Genomic DNA, 20,201 nt, shown 5'->3' with positions numbered 1-20,201 from the left:
CTGCATATAGCTGTGGAATAAACGTATGGATGTCATTTACTTATAAAAATTTTGCATTGATTTTTTTTTTCATTGATTTCTTTAAAAACCATAGCATCTAATCACACTTCTTGGCTTTTATTGTTAATATCATTACTCACTGCTCTAAGCAACACTGAAGATGGAGGAATCAATTTTAAGCTTTGGGCTTTTTATTTGTAGAAATTAAATTCTGCAAACTACAATTTATAAATATCTCATTGACCTGGACATGACAAACTTGCATATTTTAATGCAAACATGTCAAAGCAAATTTAATAGCATCTTAAACTCTGAGTTAAGTAATATGCACTTTATACAATTAGGCAAATCTCAGGGGCAATTAAGGGCATGCTGGTTACCATCATAGCATCTTTCGTCCACATCTTCATACAGGCACTAACACTTTTGCAACTGGCAACAAATGAAAATTCTCATTTTTCTTTTTTACTTGTGTTTCACTCACTTAAATTTAGCTTGCTTCCCTTTTTCTAAAAGTCCAACTTAAAAATGTATACACCAGAGCTTTCCGTAAATTTATATTTTTAAGCAAGAAAGGTTTGTTACATAAGTGTAATAACCAATGAAGCAGATTACAGAAATAACAATGTTACTGTTGAAATACTTCTGGTATAAGATCAGTTGCCTTGGTTTTAGCAAAAAAAAAAACAAAATAAAAACAAATAAACAAAAAACTACTGATTATTTACTTGTATCTCCAGCCAACTGTCTTTAAAATATATAGAAGAGGTCACACTGGAAGTTTAATGTCTAGTGCCCCACGAGTATATCATTGTTAATGGATGAATTTCTCTTCTCCGCTAAAGAAACAATTTAGACAGAATATATTCAAGCTGATCTACTCACACTAAGTATGAATTATAAAACAGACCAAATCACAAGCTTTAAAAAAAAAAAACCACACTTTCCTTTGATCAGTAAACAAAGATACACCTCTTAAAATAATTACAGAAAGTACAGCACTTTAAAAACCTAAACCAAAGTCAAATTATTGTCAGTAGCTGCTAAAAATCATTATGTTGTTTTGGTCTAAGCTAGGTAAATACAGGAGTGCTGCTCTCTTCATATTGATTCCATGACAGTTTTATTCATCTTTTTTTTTTTTTCCTTCTGAGATTTACAAATTGTTCATGGGGGCAACTGAGCAATTATACAGACAGAGTGAAACACTGTCAAATTTTATAATCTCTAGATTGCTTCTGCCTATAAATGTGACCGACTGTACTGGCCTGGTACAATGAAAAATAAACAACCTTTTGTTATTCTTTTTTCTTGTTCTCTACTTCCTATAAAATGTAAGACTCTTACTATCTTCCAAAAATATTTTCTACTATAAAACTGACTAATATTTAAAAGTCAAAGGGAATAATCAAGACAGTTAGCTGCCCTGAACATTAATATGATATTGGCCTGTTAGATTATATCATAATCCTGTCTATAGTTTTGAGCTATTTTTCTTCCTTATATGCCCATACTGCCTACTAATATTTCTTAAAATGTTAAGCTTGCTAATACTGAACAAAACTGTAAAGGTCATTCCAAGAAGTAAAAGATTGATGCTTTGTCTCAAGGGGAAAAGTAGTATTTTAAGAATTGGGATGCTCTACGAATGGTTAAAAATAACACAGATCATGCCTCTGAGACTCAAAGCTTAAAACTAACATCTATTATAAAATAAAGCCAAAAAAGTGACCCCTATTAGAGTTTTCACCCTGTGACCTTGAATGAACTTAACAATTTAAAGGAAGGCAAAGGAAACAGACCTTCCCAAGACTTGGCATCCCATCCCTTCGGAGAGGCGTAAGAGAAGCAGAAACCTTGAGAACAGAGGAGTCTACAAGCAACTAATTAGAGATTGAGAAGCAATCTGAGCATGACTTTGCTGTTTAAATAATGACAATTAAAAACTTCTGAGAGCTACCAAGTCATTATGGCCATGATCCCCAAAGTTTGTGCAATCAGCTAATCAGATGGCCCCTGCTCATTTCCTGTTAAACAATCCAAGCAGGAAACATGGAGACCACTCTGAAGAACCACCAAGTCAATTAACTGTTCAATTTTTACCCAAGCTTCCTCTAGATGCTTGACTTCTGCCACCCTTGTCAAGAAAAGAAGATTCTGTCTCACTGGCACTCCTTTCTAACATCTGGAACCTTCTCCTGGCAGCAGTGAATGATGTTAAAAAGGTAATGCTTTCCCAACTCCCTTTCAAGCAATTGCAAAGTAATGCCACTAAGTAATGAACATCTTCCCAGAAAAAAACAAAAAGGAAGGACTAGCAATCACTAACCAAATGGGCAGCTATGTTGGTCCTGTGTTCCATAATGCATCTTTTCATGAACAATAAAAGGAAAGAGGCCGCATTAGTCATTTGTGCATCCACAGTAGCATGCTTTCTGTTCTGCTTTGTTAATTATGGGATCAGCTTTCAATAAATCTCCAACAACAAGCTGCATGTGCTCAGTGGGGCAATGGAAAGCCCCCTCTTACTCTACACAGAGCTTAGCAAGAAAGGCACTCGGGCTATATCTCTAAGAATGAGATCTCTTATGGGACAAAAGAAAAAAGCTTCTTAATGGACACAGGAAAGAGAATTTATAAAAGGTAAAAGTTTAGCAAGAATTGAGTGCATCATAAGTGACGCGCACAGAAATCTTAACGTAGGGACGTTGACTGTCTTCAAGAGAAGCTAGAGTGATCTCTAGACTCCCACTACAAAAAGCAAAACCTGAAGCACAGTGAGAAACCTACCATCGAATTTCTCGGGGACAACACAGGTGTCATCATAGAACTGCCTGGGGCCCTTTTCAAACATACAGCCTGTGGGAGAAAATGAGATACATTTAGTCATGATAGAAATGAAGCTCACAAACAACTTATGGTACAACAGAACCATGAACACCGTAAGTGAGGTAGGAAATAACTCCCGTTTTTCAGCTCTGTGACCTTGGGCACATTATTTAACTCCTGTGCCTTCGTTTCCTCATCGATAAAATGAGAATAATAAACCATCTATCTTTTAGGTATGTTGGGAGGGTTAAATGATTTAAAATATACAAGTTTAGACTGGTGTATAGCACATGGTGATATATGAGAATTACCTATTGATGTTATTGCTAACCCAAGCATAGAGTTCACATGAACACTGGGAAACCTAGGGTTTATAACGTATCATCTCCTTTCCCATATTCTTCCAAGTTTTGTTATTCAATGAGACGACAGGGAAGTCAAAATAAATGACCGATATTTGCTTTGCATTATTGCTCTAATGAACTAGTCCTAGAGTCTAGATATTTCCTTCCTTGGTGAAATATCTAGACTAGTCTCTTCATGTTTTCATCTTTAATAGCCAAGGTAGTTAAATAAAATTTTTTAAACTTTCCTTTTTTGCTGTAAGTCCACACACACAAAAAAAGGGCAAAATAAAGTGACAGCTTTTCACAATCATTTTGTCCTCCAAATATTCTTAACTGTGGACCTTTATTTAATTGTTATATTTAATCACCAGGAGGAAATTTCACATAGTCATGGTTTTATTTCTAAAATGTATTAGTCTCTATTGTGGATACATAAGATTAACAACAGTAGCAACAATAATTTCATTACATTTGTGCAGACTTTTGTTCTCAAATATTTTGGATTTACTAGCGCATTAAACTATCTTTTAAACACAGGAATTTACTTCTACTAATATAATTTATATTAAACAATCAATATTAGACCAAACCTAGCAGGATATACCTGCATCATGTCACTGAAAATACATATATTGTTTCCATCAAGAACCATGCACCTACTTCCATAAATATTTTAACGTGAATGATATCCAGATCAAATCATATTTATTCTTTCTGTTGCCAATATCAAAGTCCTTTAGATCAAAGCTTTTCACACCATGGTTACCATAAACACATCCACAATGAAAACTCCATCTCTAGTCCTCTTATGTGAATTTCTATTCATAATAACTTGTCCAAAAATGTAAAATCCCGGATTTTTAAAAGTAAATACTGTATTTTATTTTTAAAAGATTGACTTAGGTCTGTAAAGCAAAACTGAAAATTCCTCGAAGATACATTTCAGTAGAGAGCAGTAAGGTGGGGTAATCCATAAAGCACATGTTCTGTTTAAAAAGGATGTGGTTATTGGCAAAAAAGGAACACAGAAATCCACAATTCAGCTGTTTATATGCACATGACTCATGTTAACAACCAAATGCAGGATATCATGACCTGAAAAATCATTCTTCTACTTGAAAAAGGTAACGTTGAAAAGTAATGGTTTAGGGAACATAAGTTATTTTCCCTGTAAAACATAATGATTAATTAAGTGACTGCATCCTTGGGAAGACGGAGGATTTTGACAGGTACTTGCCAGGAATGTCAATAATGGAAAACTTAACTTCTGTTCTGCTGGGATGAGCCAGGAAGCCTTCTTGCCTCATATAAATGGAGTGGCAGCTAGGCACTTCTGAAAGAGGAAACAGCATCGGTCAGGGAGAAGTCTGGAGCTGAAACCTGCTGTTATCAATGGACACAGTGCTGATAAGAAAGTAACAGGAATTGACACGAGTCTCCATGAGAGGGAACTTGTCAACACAGTTAACATTTCAGGCAGGCCACACGCAAGAAATGGGAGAAGCATGTTGAACCAATTCCCTTGAACACATATGGGAATTCAGAGTTTTATCCACATTAATCTTGCGAAAGGCTGGCTCTACCTACAAGTCCCCACATGATTGTGATGGTGTTCTTGAAACAGTGCTGTGAATTAAAGTAAGTTTCAGGCTCTTTATGGAATAAATGTATATATCCCACGGCGGTCAAAGCAAAAATCAACAAAACTAATTCATAGCTTATTTCATGAACACTGGATAGAAATTACTATGACAAGATGAAATAGCTACATCTCGTAAAATTACTCCATCCCTTTAAGGTGACTGCTATTTTTTCTCCCTTGATAAAAGCATGACTGGCTTTTCATTTTGTTAAGCGCACAGGTCATATTCAAAACCAATGAGGCTATAAAACAGAAATCCAAAAATTTCATAGCAAACACTATTACCCAAAGAGTGAAGCCTTCCCTATGCGACCAAGTTAACTCATGACCAAACTTGGTTAATGGTTCAACTTGAATCATACTGTGTATTTAATATGTTAAGTAGCTTAGATAGGGAGAAAAAGAAAGAAATGTGGATTATGAGACAGATTAAAATTCCAAATCCTGCATTTACTACTAATTAAGCTACATACTTTAGACACACCATTTTGTGCTTGAATTTCTATAAAATAAAGGGTTGGGTCAGATGTTATCTAAACTCTACTACAGTCCCAAGTTCTTTGATTCTGAATATAGAAGTTCACTTACATAACCAGAGGGGGACTCAGGTGAAACCAGTGCAGTTTAAACTGTAGGACCCTGTACTTCCAAATGTCTTCTGAGCCCTGAACCTAATGTTCGTATATGAACCTAATGTTCTTTTCCTTTAAGAAGATTCTCCAAATTTTTTTAAGTTTTAGTTCCCACAAACCTGAGCCCAATGCTGCATTATATATATATATATGTATATATATATAATTTTTTATAAGAAGGTATAAATATATGTGATCAAATTAATTCTATCATCTGTATGCATTACCAAAGTTTTTTAAAACAACATATACAAAAGTAAATTTAGAAAACGTACACAAAAAGTGTGCTATCTATACTAATAATAGGGTAATATGCTAATTAGACTGGGTCGACTGGACATCTTCCAGTTGTCCGGTCCTCCTTCCGGACAAAGCCACGGTGGCGGGGGCCGAGGCAGAGGCGGTTAGGGGCAATCAGGCCCACGGGGGAGGGCAGTTAGGGGTGATTAGGCCAGCGGGGGAGGGCTTAGGGGTGATCAGGCAGGCAGGCAGAGGTGGTTAGGGGCAATCAGGCAGGCAGGCAGGTGGGCAGTTAGGGGCAATCAGGCAGGCAGGCAGAGGGTGTAGGGGCGATCAGGCAGGCAGGCAGAGTGGTTAGGGGCAATCAGGCAGGTAGGCAGGTGGGCAGTTAGGAGCCAGTGGTCCCGGATTGTGAGAGGGTGCAGGCTGGGCTGAGGGACACACCCTCCCATGCACAAATTTTGTGCACTGGGCCTCTAGTTTAATATAATAATAGGTCCTCTTTTCTACCACTTGCAGTAAGCACATCACCTAACAAGTAATAAAGAACATTTAAATGACTTGGAATCTAAGGACCATATCTCCTTTTAACTACCCATCTATAGACTTTCATGTGATAGATAAGTAGCACTACGTGGCCCAAATGTCATCATTGGCCTGGAATGTTCCATTTTTAAAGTCTATCTGATTCATTTTTAAGCCATTGTGGTGATGAATGGCAACCAAAATATAAGGTGTGTTGTTTTTTTCCCCACAGAAAAAAAGTTTATTGTATATGGTCTCAATAAAATATATTTTAATGGCAACCCATCATAGCAATCTATAATAATAAAAGCATAATATGCTAATTAGACTGCACATCCTTCCGGAGGAAGCCATGGCAGCAGGGGCCCAGGCAGAGGGGCCACCATGGCAGTGGGGGTAGAGCCGCTTGCATGAATTTCGTGCATCGGGCCTCTAGAAACATATAAAAGTATGTAGGAATCAACAGCTTACGAGTTGAAAACAGCCAGAAATTCCTTATGAAACATCTTATTACACCATGCCTTCTTTATATAAAGTATTACATGGTATACAATTCTGATCCTACAAAAGAGAGTTAACCTTGTTCCCTGCTATCAGATTTATAACAGGGTGGCAATGTAGTTGATCTTTTGGGTTGCCAAATTTAGCAATACATTTTATCCCAACTTTTTAACCAATGGTGCCTGGATGTAATTTTTAATGTTATTTTGATTTATTGCCAGGTATAAAGTCCCTCCAAGCAGCTGGGCCTGGAGGGGATGGTGTTAGAGACTCTGCCGTCAGCTCAGCAGCTGCTTAGAGGCAAGCATTTTGTCCTACCAATGTTGACACCCTGCCACAAAATACTTTTACTGACGCTGCCCAGCTGGAGTGTGGCTGCTAAAACAGCTGGCTGGCTCTGGAGGCAGCTAGAGGAAAACATATAGGCAAACTCTATTACATATAAGTGTGTGACTAAATGTAGTCTTTACTCCCTAGCAGAGGAAAAGAGAGGGAGAGAGAAAAAACACAAGCATTTCTAAGAAAACTACTATTCAAAGTTGAAGGAACATCTTATGAAAGTGCTCTAAATACAAAATAAGCAAAATCCTTAAAAATTAGACACTTAACATCAAAGATAGTATTTGATAGAAAATTTTGCTAATACTCATGTATCTACTGAATTGGCTGCTTTCTTTTTTTAAAAAATTCTTTATTGTTTAAAGTATTACATATGTCTCCTTTTTCCCCCATTGACCTGTTCCCACCCCCAGGATATGCCCTCACCCCGCTACTGTCTGTGTCCATGGGTTATGCGCATATGCATGCATATAAGTCCTTTGGTTGATCTCTTACTCCCTCCTCCCTGCCTTCCTTCTGAGGTTGGATGGTCTGTTCGATGCTTCTTTCTTGATTCTGTTATTCTTACTCTGTAATATTTATTAACCTTTGATATTTAAAGTATTCTGATTTAAAATATAATAAATTAATGACATAATAAAGCTAATGCCAGACCCTCCGTTACATTTCAAAAGACCCAACTTGTGATTTAATGTCTAAAAGGGGAAAAAACAGCACTGAATGACAATTTAGAAAAAAATTTCATATGAGAATATAATTGTGTTTTTGTCAGTCCTTAATACTATTTATTATACCCTAGAGTGAATAAAATTAGCATCTAGCTCTTAAAATTCGAACACTTGGCTAGCACTGTTTAAACCCAATCTATCTTTAAAATCGGTGTTCTTTATATGATCCAAGGAAGCCTGAAAAAGCTAAGAGGAGTTTATTCCCCTAAAGTAACTAAAGTCATGTTATCCTAAAGTGATATCAGTTAATTTATGACTGTCAGAGTAGGTCAGACTCTAATCAAATTGTAGAAACATTTCCAAAGTGATTATTCAATCAAATGACTAACATGGTTAATTAGGAGCCATAAACATTGCTCTGAAGTTCATCAAAGTAATGACTTGCCCAGAAAAATTACTGCTAATTAAATTGCCTGCTGCTTTCATTTCTACCTTATCTAATAAAAAATCCAGCCAATGAAGTTTGGCATTACATTTTAACTTCTGCTAAATGCTCATCTAAGATCTCAACTAGCTAAGCGGTGACTTCAAAGGCAAATGTTTCATGGCAGGGAAAAGAGGCATTGCATATACTGTCACGTGTGTTTTTCTATGAAATAAAAGTTACAAAATTCAGCAATAATAACGAGCTGTCGTTTCAGCTATGTACAAGTGTTAAGATGACAGCATTTTTACACTATCCTTGTCCATAGATTATACTTTGAAGAGTAGTACAGCACAGTGATTACAAACATGTACCTTGTCATCTAATAGAACTGGTTTTGAATCTTTTCAGGGTAGTATGACATTTTGTTAGTTCTTTAGGATACCTAACTCTCAACCTCTACCTCTGGTAAAATGGGAATAATAGTGATACCACCAAAGGGTTGTTGGGAAGATCATACGGGGTAAGTTTTGGGCAACATTTCACCCAATATCTGCAAATGGTGATGATTCAAAATACAGAACTTATTACTAATGCAAGAATCGATTTTTAAGTGAACCTCACAAGTACGTAAACTGAGTGAGCTACAGTACCTGAAACTAGAATTATGTATCAAAATTATTTTAATATCTTAATTTGCTATGCTTAAATCATCTATCTATTGAGATAGTTGGTTTGTTGTTTATTAGTGTACTTATTCTGTAATAGTCTTCAACAATGTATTTAGTAGCCTATGATATTTAAAATAGATTGATTATAAATTCACTATAAATTTATTATTTATAAGGTTTGGGTGAGAATTCCCATTACATTTGAAAACTATTTGGAGGAACCTCTTTTGAACTTCTGTTTATAGTAATACCTCTTGATATGGGGTACTAAATAACTTTGGTTTTAAAGTTTTCAACTCAATCTGTAAACTGAATTATGCAAATTTAACTTAAGATAAAGGATTTTTTTTTTATTACTTTAAAACGTATGTATCAAAGAGCTCTACAACATGGCATTAGTACTGGGCCAAATCAGCTTGCAGAAACTAAATTGCCTGTAATTTGTCACTGGTGAGTTCATGGTGATGAAAGCTGATCTAACATGCTGCAAAAATTCAAAGCAGTGCCGTCATTTGAATGTACTCATCAGGGAAGGGGAAATCAAGAAGAACAGCAAACTAACTCTCCAACCGGCCAGTTTTCATTATTCTTCATCTGTAGTGACTTTGTTAAAATTCTCTTTAAATTCAGATGTGCAGGTATGAAACGAAAAAGTTGTTTACTCTGTCTCTTGACTGCATTTTAAGGGAAACATAATACTGACTTGGGAAGCTGTCCCAAGTGTTTGACCACATTGTGTAGTTTTGAATTTGCACACGTGTTATTGTTAGGTACTGTTCTGATTTGCTGTCTAGTAGTTCAGAATGAAGGATTCCCTTCAGGGCATGGTTTGCTTCAAGTTTGTAGGAGCCAATCAGGCCAGATCAGAGAGAAAATATTTGTCACAACCACCTGAGATACGCCTGTAATCTGTTGAAATTTCTTATTATACAAACCTGGAAATACTCCCGATTGTAAACTCAGAACAAGGGGGAAAAACACCTCTCTTTCATTTGATATTTCTACTTACATTCCTGTAGCAATAAGCAGTGTGATAACTTAAGAGTAAGTCTGTGAGAGTAAATGAGAAACCCCAGCAAAACAGGAATAAGTATAATGTATTTTAATGAGATTTTGCTTTCATATGTGTGTGAAAAGCGAAGATAGATGCAGTATACACATGACTAACTCTTTGAGGAGGTGACAAAATCAATACCTAAACTTGTGTACTGGACATTGGTGGTGGAGGAAAACTTTGCACATTAAATGCCCAGAGCCAAAAATGTGTGTTGACATATACCTACATTATCGGGTACTTGGTGAAAAATGAGTGTATGTGCATGTGTGTGTGTATTTTGATGTATGTATAGGAGCTTTAACAAGTTTTTCAAAAACATATCATCTATTATCTAAAGAAGAAATATTAAGTTGCATCTAGAACTAATTAATGACACCAATCTCATTCAAGATGAGCATTATGGCATAATTTGCCGAAGTTTTATTTGTTAAACTTTATACTTCACAGTTTTGTTTTTCTCATTTCCTGGTAATCTCACCTTTTAATGTTCAAAATGCAAAGGTTTTCTAGAGTACATAAATGACATGAGCTTTATGAAGATAAGTTTTAATGAAATGCATTCATAGACATTCTGTTATAGCAAGCATCCTTTTACTCTGCATTTCTACTTGCCACAAGAGTAGATTTCATGTACCTAACCGAGAGGACTTTATTTTATAATGTTTCCTGAAAAGGATGCTAATGGGAGGTAATTTGATATACCATATGATCTCTCTATTATAAAAATCCAACCTAAATGGAAATAACCCTACAAATAAGGCCCAGTATTATATGTCTGGATTTTCTTGAGAAATAAAACAAGTGTGACACCAAAAAAAGTCAAATTTTATGAGGCCTATGTGTTGTCAGTCACAAATGCATTATGTGAATATAATAGTTTATCTCATGGGCAGAAGCCAAAAAGCTGGAGTGGGCTGAAATCTCAAGAGAGTGATGAATATAGTATTACCTCATTCACACTTAGATGGGCTGGTTCTCATTAGGATTTTCAGTAAACTGTGAATACAGATATGTAAAATCTGCAGAGATATCACTTCCACCACAGTTCACATGTACTGACTCTACCATTGATAGACCAGAGGACAGTAAGAGAACTACATACAATAGTCTTTGTATGCCTAGCATAGCTTTTGCAAAATCTATAAAAAAAGAAAAAGGAATGCAGTTATCTGCAATTCAGATGCTTTTAAAAACTTCAAGATCACCTAACGTGAAATAAGTGTAGAATTTTACTTATAAAACCGAAAATTTTTGTAAGCATCTGGGTTTCTATCCAAATAATGACCAGATTCAAATAAGATTAGTTTATATGATCTAATAGGCTCACAGTTTTACAAGTTTGACATGCTTGTGAAGGTTTTATTAAGTTAGAGTTAAAAATAAAGTTGAAGTGGTAGGAAACATAAGGACAACTGTAACTCTATTTATTAGATATTGGTGTACTCTGAGAATTAACAAGAGTTTCAAATAAAATATGAGGAAAGATCCCATGAGCTGCCAAAACAGGCCACAGGGGAAAAAAAAATTAAAGAGAAGGAAGTTTTAATGTTGAGCTTTAATACTAAATTGTTCACCTTCTAGAATCTACATGATTTGAAGCAACTACATCATGGATTATTCTGTCTTCTCACTCTTATCTCTCCTTGGAGCATCACAATATTCAGAAGATTTATTCCTACAAGAAGTTCAGTAGGACTGTTTCACTATCGGAAATAGCATAGTAGTACAAGATCTTGTTCGCCTTGCACAATGATTATTTTTACTTTAAGAATATGTCCCTTATTTTCCCTTATCTCCTTTAGCTCCCCACCCCCAAATATGTTTGTAAACATTAGAGGTAAGCATGGCATCTTATTCAAGGACTAGCAGTCTGAGGATATCTCTAGAAATTGAAATAAATCATAACGAAAATCCTTTATTATTGCCTCTATCCCTAACACTATACTAGTAACTTTACAAACATAATCATATTTAATCCTTATAGAAACAGAAAAGTAGGAGAATTATTTGGTCCTTTTCATAAAGAAGGACACTGAGGACAAAAGAGGTAACAAAACATGCTCACTCTGACCCAGTACACAGGCGGCAGGCCCAGGGTTCAGTATAATATTGCCAGTGTCATTCAAAGTGGGTGGTTTTATTTTTTTTAATGTTAAGAATAACAAAAACATGTGGCTAAGGCAGTATAATGGTGCCGGCCCGCTGAATGGAGCATTCAGAGATACTTTTCCAAATTTGAGAGAATGAGAGAATAGTAAATAAATCACAATAACACATGCTTGTCAGTCTTTCAGTTTTGTTTTGTCTGTTTTTCACATGTGTCTTTATATGTATATATAAAGTTTTCCAGAATTAGAAACAATTAACTGGAAAATTCACGCAAACAACACATGACAAAAACAATATCATCTATTTACTCTAACAAAAATTTCTTGAAAAAGGCTTAAGTTTTTCATATGTAAGATTAAAGTATGTTATTAAAGTCTCCATTTTTCTCTACTATTAAGTAGTTAACTCAAATAGAGAAATAGTTTAAGTGTAGAAAATTCTGTAACAATTTTCTAAATCTGAAATATATCCTTTTAAAAAATAAATAATATTTATCTTTCCACTCCTGTTCACATTCAACACACACACACACACACACACACACACACACACAGAGGAAAAGATCCAAATATGCACCCTTAAACTGTTTTATTTAATTTCAAATCTTACTTGCACATATAAAGACAGCTGTATGCTCATTTGATCCATGAGCAATAAACAGTTCTGGGCCTAAGCATCCTGGTTGTTTTCTTTAAAAAGAAACTAAAATTCTCACACTATAAAGTACACTCCCTTCCCCCTTCTAATTCCCTTTTTTTCAAGCCAGTACAACTCACAAGCAGATTAGCCCCCCCTTCCCCCTTTCCTGCCTGTAAAATCCAAGTTAGACAAACACTGAGCGGCTAAAATGACATATTTGAATGGAATTCAGACCCACCAGTTCCTGTTTATGTTTCTGATTTGAGAATGTTGTCTTCTCATTCACTATACATTAGGAACCCTGCAAGGCCATAAATAGTGTCGGGTTACATGCAGGCAGGGCCAATGAGCATTAATCATTACTTCCAGTCAACTGGCAAAAGCAGCAGCTGATGGAACACTACACCCTTCAGCTCTGTATAAATGAACATTCCAGAGAAAGAGAGTGAGTGAGTGTGTGTTTCCTTTCAGTCTCCATTTTATGAATGAAACTCCAGGCTCTATAGAGTCCATTCATGTAAGAGAAATGCTTACAGGGCTCTGCCCCTAGGGATCAATCCGTCATGGGTAAAACTGATGTGATTGGTTTAAGACAGCCCTCAGCCTTCCATTACTGACTTAAATGCAGTCCCTGTCCATTTGACCTGTGTTAATGCATAAAGAGTAAATCCAGACCGTAGTCTCAATTCTCAAATCAAATCACTAGCCAATGCCACTTACTGTAACTGTAGATTTAGAGCATATTTAAATATTTCTTAGAAAAAACTAATATAGTAGACCAGAGTACTGTTTGGGGATATCTGCTATTTTAACTCAAAAAAAAAAAAAAAAAAAAAGAATAAGGAAAACCCGTATGAGATAGGCTAAAAACAAAAGTTAAATTGTTAGGCCAACCCATGGCCTCTATTATCATGATAAAATCAATTAGGAAGACATCACTATCACTTTTTACAATTGAAGCACCTAAAAATCAGAGATTAAGTGATCTGCTAGTCCACAAATCACTGTTTGAGTAAAAGAAAATTATCTTTAGATGTTAGAGAAATAGATAAGATGTTAACATTTTCTGAATGATCAATTCCTTTCAATTCCCAAGTGATCCTCCACTTAGCTTTCTTGAAGCAACAGTTTTGAAGTTAGGAGAGAGAAAAATGAGCTGCCATGTTTCAGGAGAAAATGTGTCCATAAGCAAATGACGCTTAGTAATTTAATGAAACAGAGCCGGGCTCAGCATTTGGGAATGCTACATACCAGGTACAAAAAGCCACAGTTCACGGAAACATAACCATTACTGCCTTAGACATTACTAATATCTAGAGTTTTGAGGAGGGAAAAATGCTATTTTTGAGCAATTATGGGAATGATTTGTGAAGAGTGAGTCCTATACTGAACACTGTTAAACATGTAATAAGTTTTATCAGCCATCTGTAACTTGATCCTTGACTACAGAGGAAAGAAACCCCTTCTCTTCCAGTGACTTGAAGCCTTATGGGAAAACAGATGCAGTAAAAATCCCAGTGTGTATCTCTGTCTACACTGTTTCTCATGGGATCTTTACCATGCCCAAACAAAAGGAATGAAGAGAAGCATGAAAAATGCCTGGATTTTTGGTTTTAAACCTGTGAAGGATTGTCTACAATGGTGTTATGACAATTTAACCTTCATCTTCCAATTTCTAATATCAGATAAATAAAATGGCAGAGCATAAAGTTACCATCATATTTTGCTTTTTTTCAAAATTAAAATGCTTCACCCAGCCAGGTGGAGAGATGGTAAGGAGTCCGAGACTCTAGTATGGAACTGAACAAGACCACTGAAGAGTGAACATATATTGAATTAGTGATTCCCAAATGCCATTCTTTTCTCAAGGCTTAAGAAAAACTTCAGTATTCTTTTAGGGATTACTTTTTAAGGTGGTTCAAAGATATGTAGTAAAGAATGATAAGGCAGATGTTTTCAAATATAATATTTCATATTTTTAAAATTATAATTATCAATTATTGGGGCCTTCCCTTTTGAAATGGACAAGCTGTTAGTTATTGCAGACCTGGACATTCAAAATAAACATCAGTAGCCTTTACTTCTACTCCCTTTGTTCCATCTGGCTTTAATTAGCATTTTTTAACAGTTGCCTTTTGTAATCACTGCATTCCTGTGCTTCTTGAACAATATTTTTGGTTGATTATGCACGTCTAACTCAATTGTTCAGTAAGGATGTAAGAAAATATATTAGAAAAAATATATAATTTACCTACAATATATCTCTTCATAAATTAATAAGTAGAAATCATTTTTAAACATAATATACTCCGATGACAGAATTTCTGACCTATTACATAGTAATAGTAGTAACTATCATAATAGTTTAGAGATTAACTACTGGGTGAATTCAGCCTTCTGAATGTTGTTGTATGTTTTAATTTTGTGCAAGCTGAGTCAGCTGAGTGAGGCCCTAATAAATCACATGAGGCCCCAAACACATAAAGCACTACTTATTCCTATTCCTATGTGGCTTCAGAAAATAATCATGTTCTTCTTGCTCTGTCATCCACTGATCACATCCTAAAACCTTCACTTTAAAACCATATTATAAAGCCTATAAGGAGAATCCCAGACAATGCTTACTAGAAGCAACATTAGAAATTACTTTCCCGCTTTCCCTACTATATATATGCCTAAGATGAGTATCCACCAACACAGCAAAACACAATGACATTTACAAAAATTTCCACTCTTGCCATTCTAGAAAGCCACAGCTATTTAACTCTCTTGACTAAAGTGCCAGCTTGGGCCTATGTGAGTACCAGATACAGTGGTGAGAGTAAATAAATTTAAAAATGGAGAATAGGAAGGCCCATCTTATTTTTCCAAATGTAAGAATTCCTTACTTTTGTTTTATATACTGCAGCTCCTGTTAAGCTTTCTGGTGGGAAAAAAAAAATGGATTTGCTGACAAATGTTTGAAAATGACTGCTCTAGTTTAAATTTTAAGCCATCAAACTTAAAGACTGAAGTCCAATAGAAGGCTCAGACAAACTCAAAGTTCATTTCATCACAGAATTTTAGATCTGCATGCCATTAATTTGCCACTTTTCCTTCTAATTATTAATTCAGAGTTTTCCAGAAGAACTATTAGGAAAAGTCACTTCCTTAAGAATATCAACTCTTGTGCAGATTTTTAAAAAAAGAAAGAAATAGAATGTATTCTAAGCCTAAATATCATCTGAGGTCCTATATTTTCTTATCTCACATCAGTGAACACCTAACAGGATAAATTTGAGGACTACTAATGTGAAATATACACTTCCAGATTAGAAAAAGCATACCTCTGGTCATAACACAAACACTTCTATTTCCCTGAATAATGTAGAGCTTTTAAACCTCATAGAAACATATTTAGTCCAAAAATAAGAAAAAAGAATCAATTATATATGTAGCTAATTATGGATTAAAGTGTTTATTTTGGACAATTACATAGAAAGATACACTTGCACTAAACTAAGAATAAGAAAGCCTTGGTTCTAATTTTGGCTGTTTCAGAAATCACCTGTGTAACTGATGACAGTGACCTCGGATGAGCCTTGGACATATGATAGGTTCAACTGGGACATGGAGAAGGAATATGCATGAGGTGATCACCAAGAGCTCATGAGTGTAAATATTTATAATTCTATGAAACAACTACTTGTGTCAATTTCCCAGTTTAAAATAGTGCTGACAACATTTGCCATGACATAAATGTTACATGTCTTCAAATTGAAAGAAGACCTCATCAGTATCAGCAGGACTGGCCCAGAAAGAACACTTAAAAAAATACAAAAAGCATTTTCTTCTGGAGACATATGTCAACTTTTTTTTCCACCCTCTACTTTATCCTCCTCCCCTGAACTCAAGCTACGTACTTTCCTGTACCTTCTCATTTCAGCAACCTTCTGCATGTCCCTGAAAGGTCTCCTTCCCAGTCTTCAACCCCAGCTCTTAGGTTATAACTCTAATTAGTTAGGAAGATGCCTCCCAGTCATGAAACTTAAGCTTCATCTGCCTATCACCCCTTAAAAGTATTACCCTAAGCTAACAAAAGAATAAAAAATTAAACAAACAAAAAAATCAACTAAAACAACTCTAACAAAATGTTGTGATGGAATATCTAAAATATCTGTCTCAGTGGGTATTCGAACCAGCAAAGTCTCATAGATAAGCACGAAAATGGGGAAGTAACTCTGATTCTATGAAAATGGGTACTGCGTAAGGCACGCCAAAGGAGGCACTCAACGTGTATTCCACTATTTGGCCATAGAGGAAGAAAGAGAAAATCATGTACGATTCAGAAAAAAAACAACCAACCGACCATAAGCTTGTATATTGCTTCCTGCAGCACCATTCAAATAGAGATTAAGAGAAGGAAAACAATAATAGATGTAATCGGACTATTTAGATTTTAACACAATTTAATCATGATCACATTGTACTGGTTCACCAAATTGGCCTAACTATCAATTGCTTATCCCCTCAGTGTCTTCTGCTCCAAGCTTTTCTCTTTTCTCCTGAATAAAAATTTCTACTCTACTATTGTGCATTTTTTTTAGCTTAAATACTCTGCAGTTGAAATTGCATTCCTGTAATTACAATTATAACTAATAGACCTTCCATTTCCCATGTCATAATTAATGTCAGGCTTTATTAGAAGTATAATCATGCAGCCTTTCCACTTGGAAAGCTTACTTTATATTCACAACATTGATGTAAAATTGAATTAAGCAATAAAGAGTTCTAGAGGCCTTCTGAAAAGATATCCTTTGACCACAGATCCTGAGTAAATTGACTATGAAACATTTTTTACATTGTTTGTAAATCACATAAAATATTTTCTAATGTGTACGTGTTCACCATCAATAAGTGAACCAAGAAACCAGTGGTTCAGTGATAAATTTGTTAGATTTCCTATAAAGGTCATTGAATGTGTTCTCTGCAAGGATGAAAGAACTACTGACAACAAAACAAATACCTGGAGATCATACTTATTGACTCTAATGTATGATATATACAGATGTGTCAACTTAGTTGCAGCAATTTTATAGCCAGTAGAATACTTTGATACCCACTGATTAATTTTTCATAAGCTCCGGTTACACGGCTGCTACAGTTCGTTTTAGAGCATATCCAGAAGATAAAACCTTGCTAGTCAATGCTTCAAGCAAAACACAACTGTATCCTATTGGCAATGTTGAAATTAGAATTCAAAAGTATTGTAGTTTAGCAATTTGAAATGTAATTTCGAGGGGAGAAAGTAACATAAATTGACTGCTTCTCAAATATTAAGCAAATATTGTACCTGTAATTTACAAGGTATATGGTCTACTTACAAGAGATACCCTAGGTATCTTTAAAATTGGATACTGTTATGGACTGAATCATTATGTCCTCCCAAATCTACTGTTGAAGACATATTGCCCCATGGGTAGTATTTTGAGGTGTGGCCATTAGAAGCCACAATTAGTTACAGTGGCTCTTCAGGGTAGGTGCCCATGGTGGGACTGGTGTCCTTACAAGAAGAGGAAGAGAGACCAGAGCTCCCTCACTGTCTCTCTTCGCCATGTGAGGACACAGTGAGAAAGCGGCCATCTGCAAGCCAGGAAGAGGGCCCTCACCAGGAACCAAATCTGCTGGCACCTTGATCTTGCACTTCCCAGCCTGCAGAACTGTGAGAAATACATGTCTGTTGTTTAAGCTTCCCAACTGATGGCATTTTATTTAGTATAACAATCTGAGCTAAGGCATGGACTATGCTTTTTAGATTATATGTGACTAAATCTGTGCTGTGAGAGTCAGTGACTAACTCTGAAGCTCATATTATGTATGGCCCATAAGTAATGCAATTAAATCTTATAGCACCAGCTCCAATTTTTGCCCTCCTTGGATTATTTAAGTTGTTTCCTTGTTTGGTTCACATCTTCTCAACACCATGTTACATATACTATATACTAGTATAATCTCCACAGAATCAAGAAAATTGTTTCAGTGTTAACCATGCTGGGTTTATACAAAAACAAACAAACAACAACAACAAACCAACACATTTCTCTAACACACAAAGAAACTTTTTCAATGTTCTGCTCTGCAAGTGCTTTTGAACCAATTATTTGAGCTATTTTATATGATTTCCACGTAAATTTTCTTGAAACCATGGTGAATTCAAACACTATGCAGCAAATTAAAATGTCATTTGGAATAAAGATAACATCAGTTAACAGGATTTGAAATTTACAGAGAAAAATGAATCCTATCTGTAATAAAGTCCATTGTATCGCAGAGTTCCTAATTATGGACTTAAAGCATGGACAAATAAGAAAGGTTCTAAACTGAACACATTATGGTATATTTCAGGATAGTCTCCAAATTATAGGGTCTGGGCAAGAATTCAAAAAAAGCCTTCCCACCATATGTTTAAATTTTTAAATTTATAACTGAACCAAATAAACTGATAAGTAATTAAGCGTACTTATCTACTCTCGTTCCTTGAAAATATACCACCATTACACCCTGAAAAGCTAGGTTAAACCGGAAACTTGGGGAAATTTCTAAGATTAGCCCTAGAATAGGATGATTTGGAGCTAGCTTCCAGTCTTCAGACCCCCAACTCTTGCTTCTCTTCCTATTCCTCAACCCCACATTGCAACAAACACCATGGGGCCTCACATGTAAGCAGAAGGGCTAACCCAAGCTCCATCTTCATCCTCCTACACACAGCTGCCTTTTGGCCACTTCCTGAGACTTAGGGGTACACACAGGAGCAGTGTGCTCTGCCTTCAGAAAACGAGTCCTGGGAGGGCTGGATGGGCAGAGAATTCATGGGTCTTGGGTAGCTGGTGCACCGCCTAGAAATGGAGGCAGGGCCTCTGAGTAGGCAGTTCCTCGTTTTAAGTTTCTTTTGAATTTCTTGCCCAATGAGGAAGGGTGGCCAGAGGCCAGGGGGAGATTCTCAAAGCTCCCTCTTGCCAAGCTTTTAAGGTAGTTTATAACAAAGCAAGTGGTTTTATGCAAGTTGGAAACTCAAGACTCAGACACAATGTTCTTTCCTTGAATAGAACTGATAGAAAAACTCAGCAATTATTCCTAGAGAAGCAATAGTTCCTTCCATAATTTAGCATCCTAACAAAAGGAAATTATTTTGTTTCCAAACATTTCCAAGTCCACAACCATCTAATGACCACAGTTTCAATGTTATAATATCTTGCAGATTCAAGGTGCCCTTCATTATAAGCATTAGCCTTTATTTTATACTTTTTTTAAAAAAGTTCCTGAGATGTCTGAAAAGCAGATGTCCTGATTTTGAGGAGAAACTACACACAAATGAGTTAAGAAATTCTTCTAAAGTCTCAAGGTCAAATTTAGTGGTAACATCTGCAAAAGATTTAAAAACTCCTTATTTTTAGGAAAACCCCTTCTCCATCTTGATATACTACTTGGTAGGGCCTTTCTGCTTCAGGAAGACTAAAGCTAAGCTCTATGAATAAAGAAAAAAACCTGTATTTCTGTATTCTTCTCCTAGCATGTAAGAATCTTTCATTCTGGACCCTT

General features: G+C 35.7%; 1 protein-coding gene across 1 annotated transcript in view; it reads right to left on the bottom strand.

Moving 5' to 3' along the window:
* Window positions 1–20,201, bottom strand: part of ETV1 (ETS variant transcription factor 1) — an 84,506-nt gene that overhangs the window by 12,598 nt on the left and 51,707 nt on the right. The window contains exons 8-9 of the mRNA XM_054726139.1: window positions 4,443–4,509; window positions 2,791–2,861 (exon numbers count right to left, since the gene is read on the bottom strand). Coding sequence (XP_054582114.1) covers window positions 2,791–2,861; window positions 4,443–4,509 — 138 coding nt within the window. The remainder of the gene's footprint in view (window positions 1–2,790; window positions 2,862–4,442; window positions 4,510–20,201) is intronic.

Source organism: Eptesicus fuscus, chromosome 14, assembly GCF_027574615.1.
Source record: "Eptesicus fuscus isolate TK198812 chromosome 14, DD_ASM_mEF_20220401, whole genome shotgun sequence".
Taxonomy (NCBI): domain Eukaryota; kingdom Metazoa; phylum Chordata; class Mammalia; order Chiroptera; family Vespertilionidae; genus Eptesicus; species Eptesicus fuscus.
Note: the sequence above shows the minus strand (reverse complement) of the source record. Positions and strands in the feature narration are given on the sequence as shown.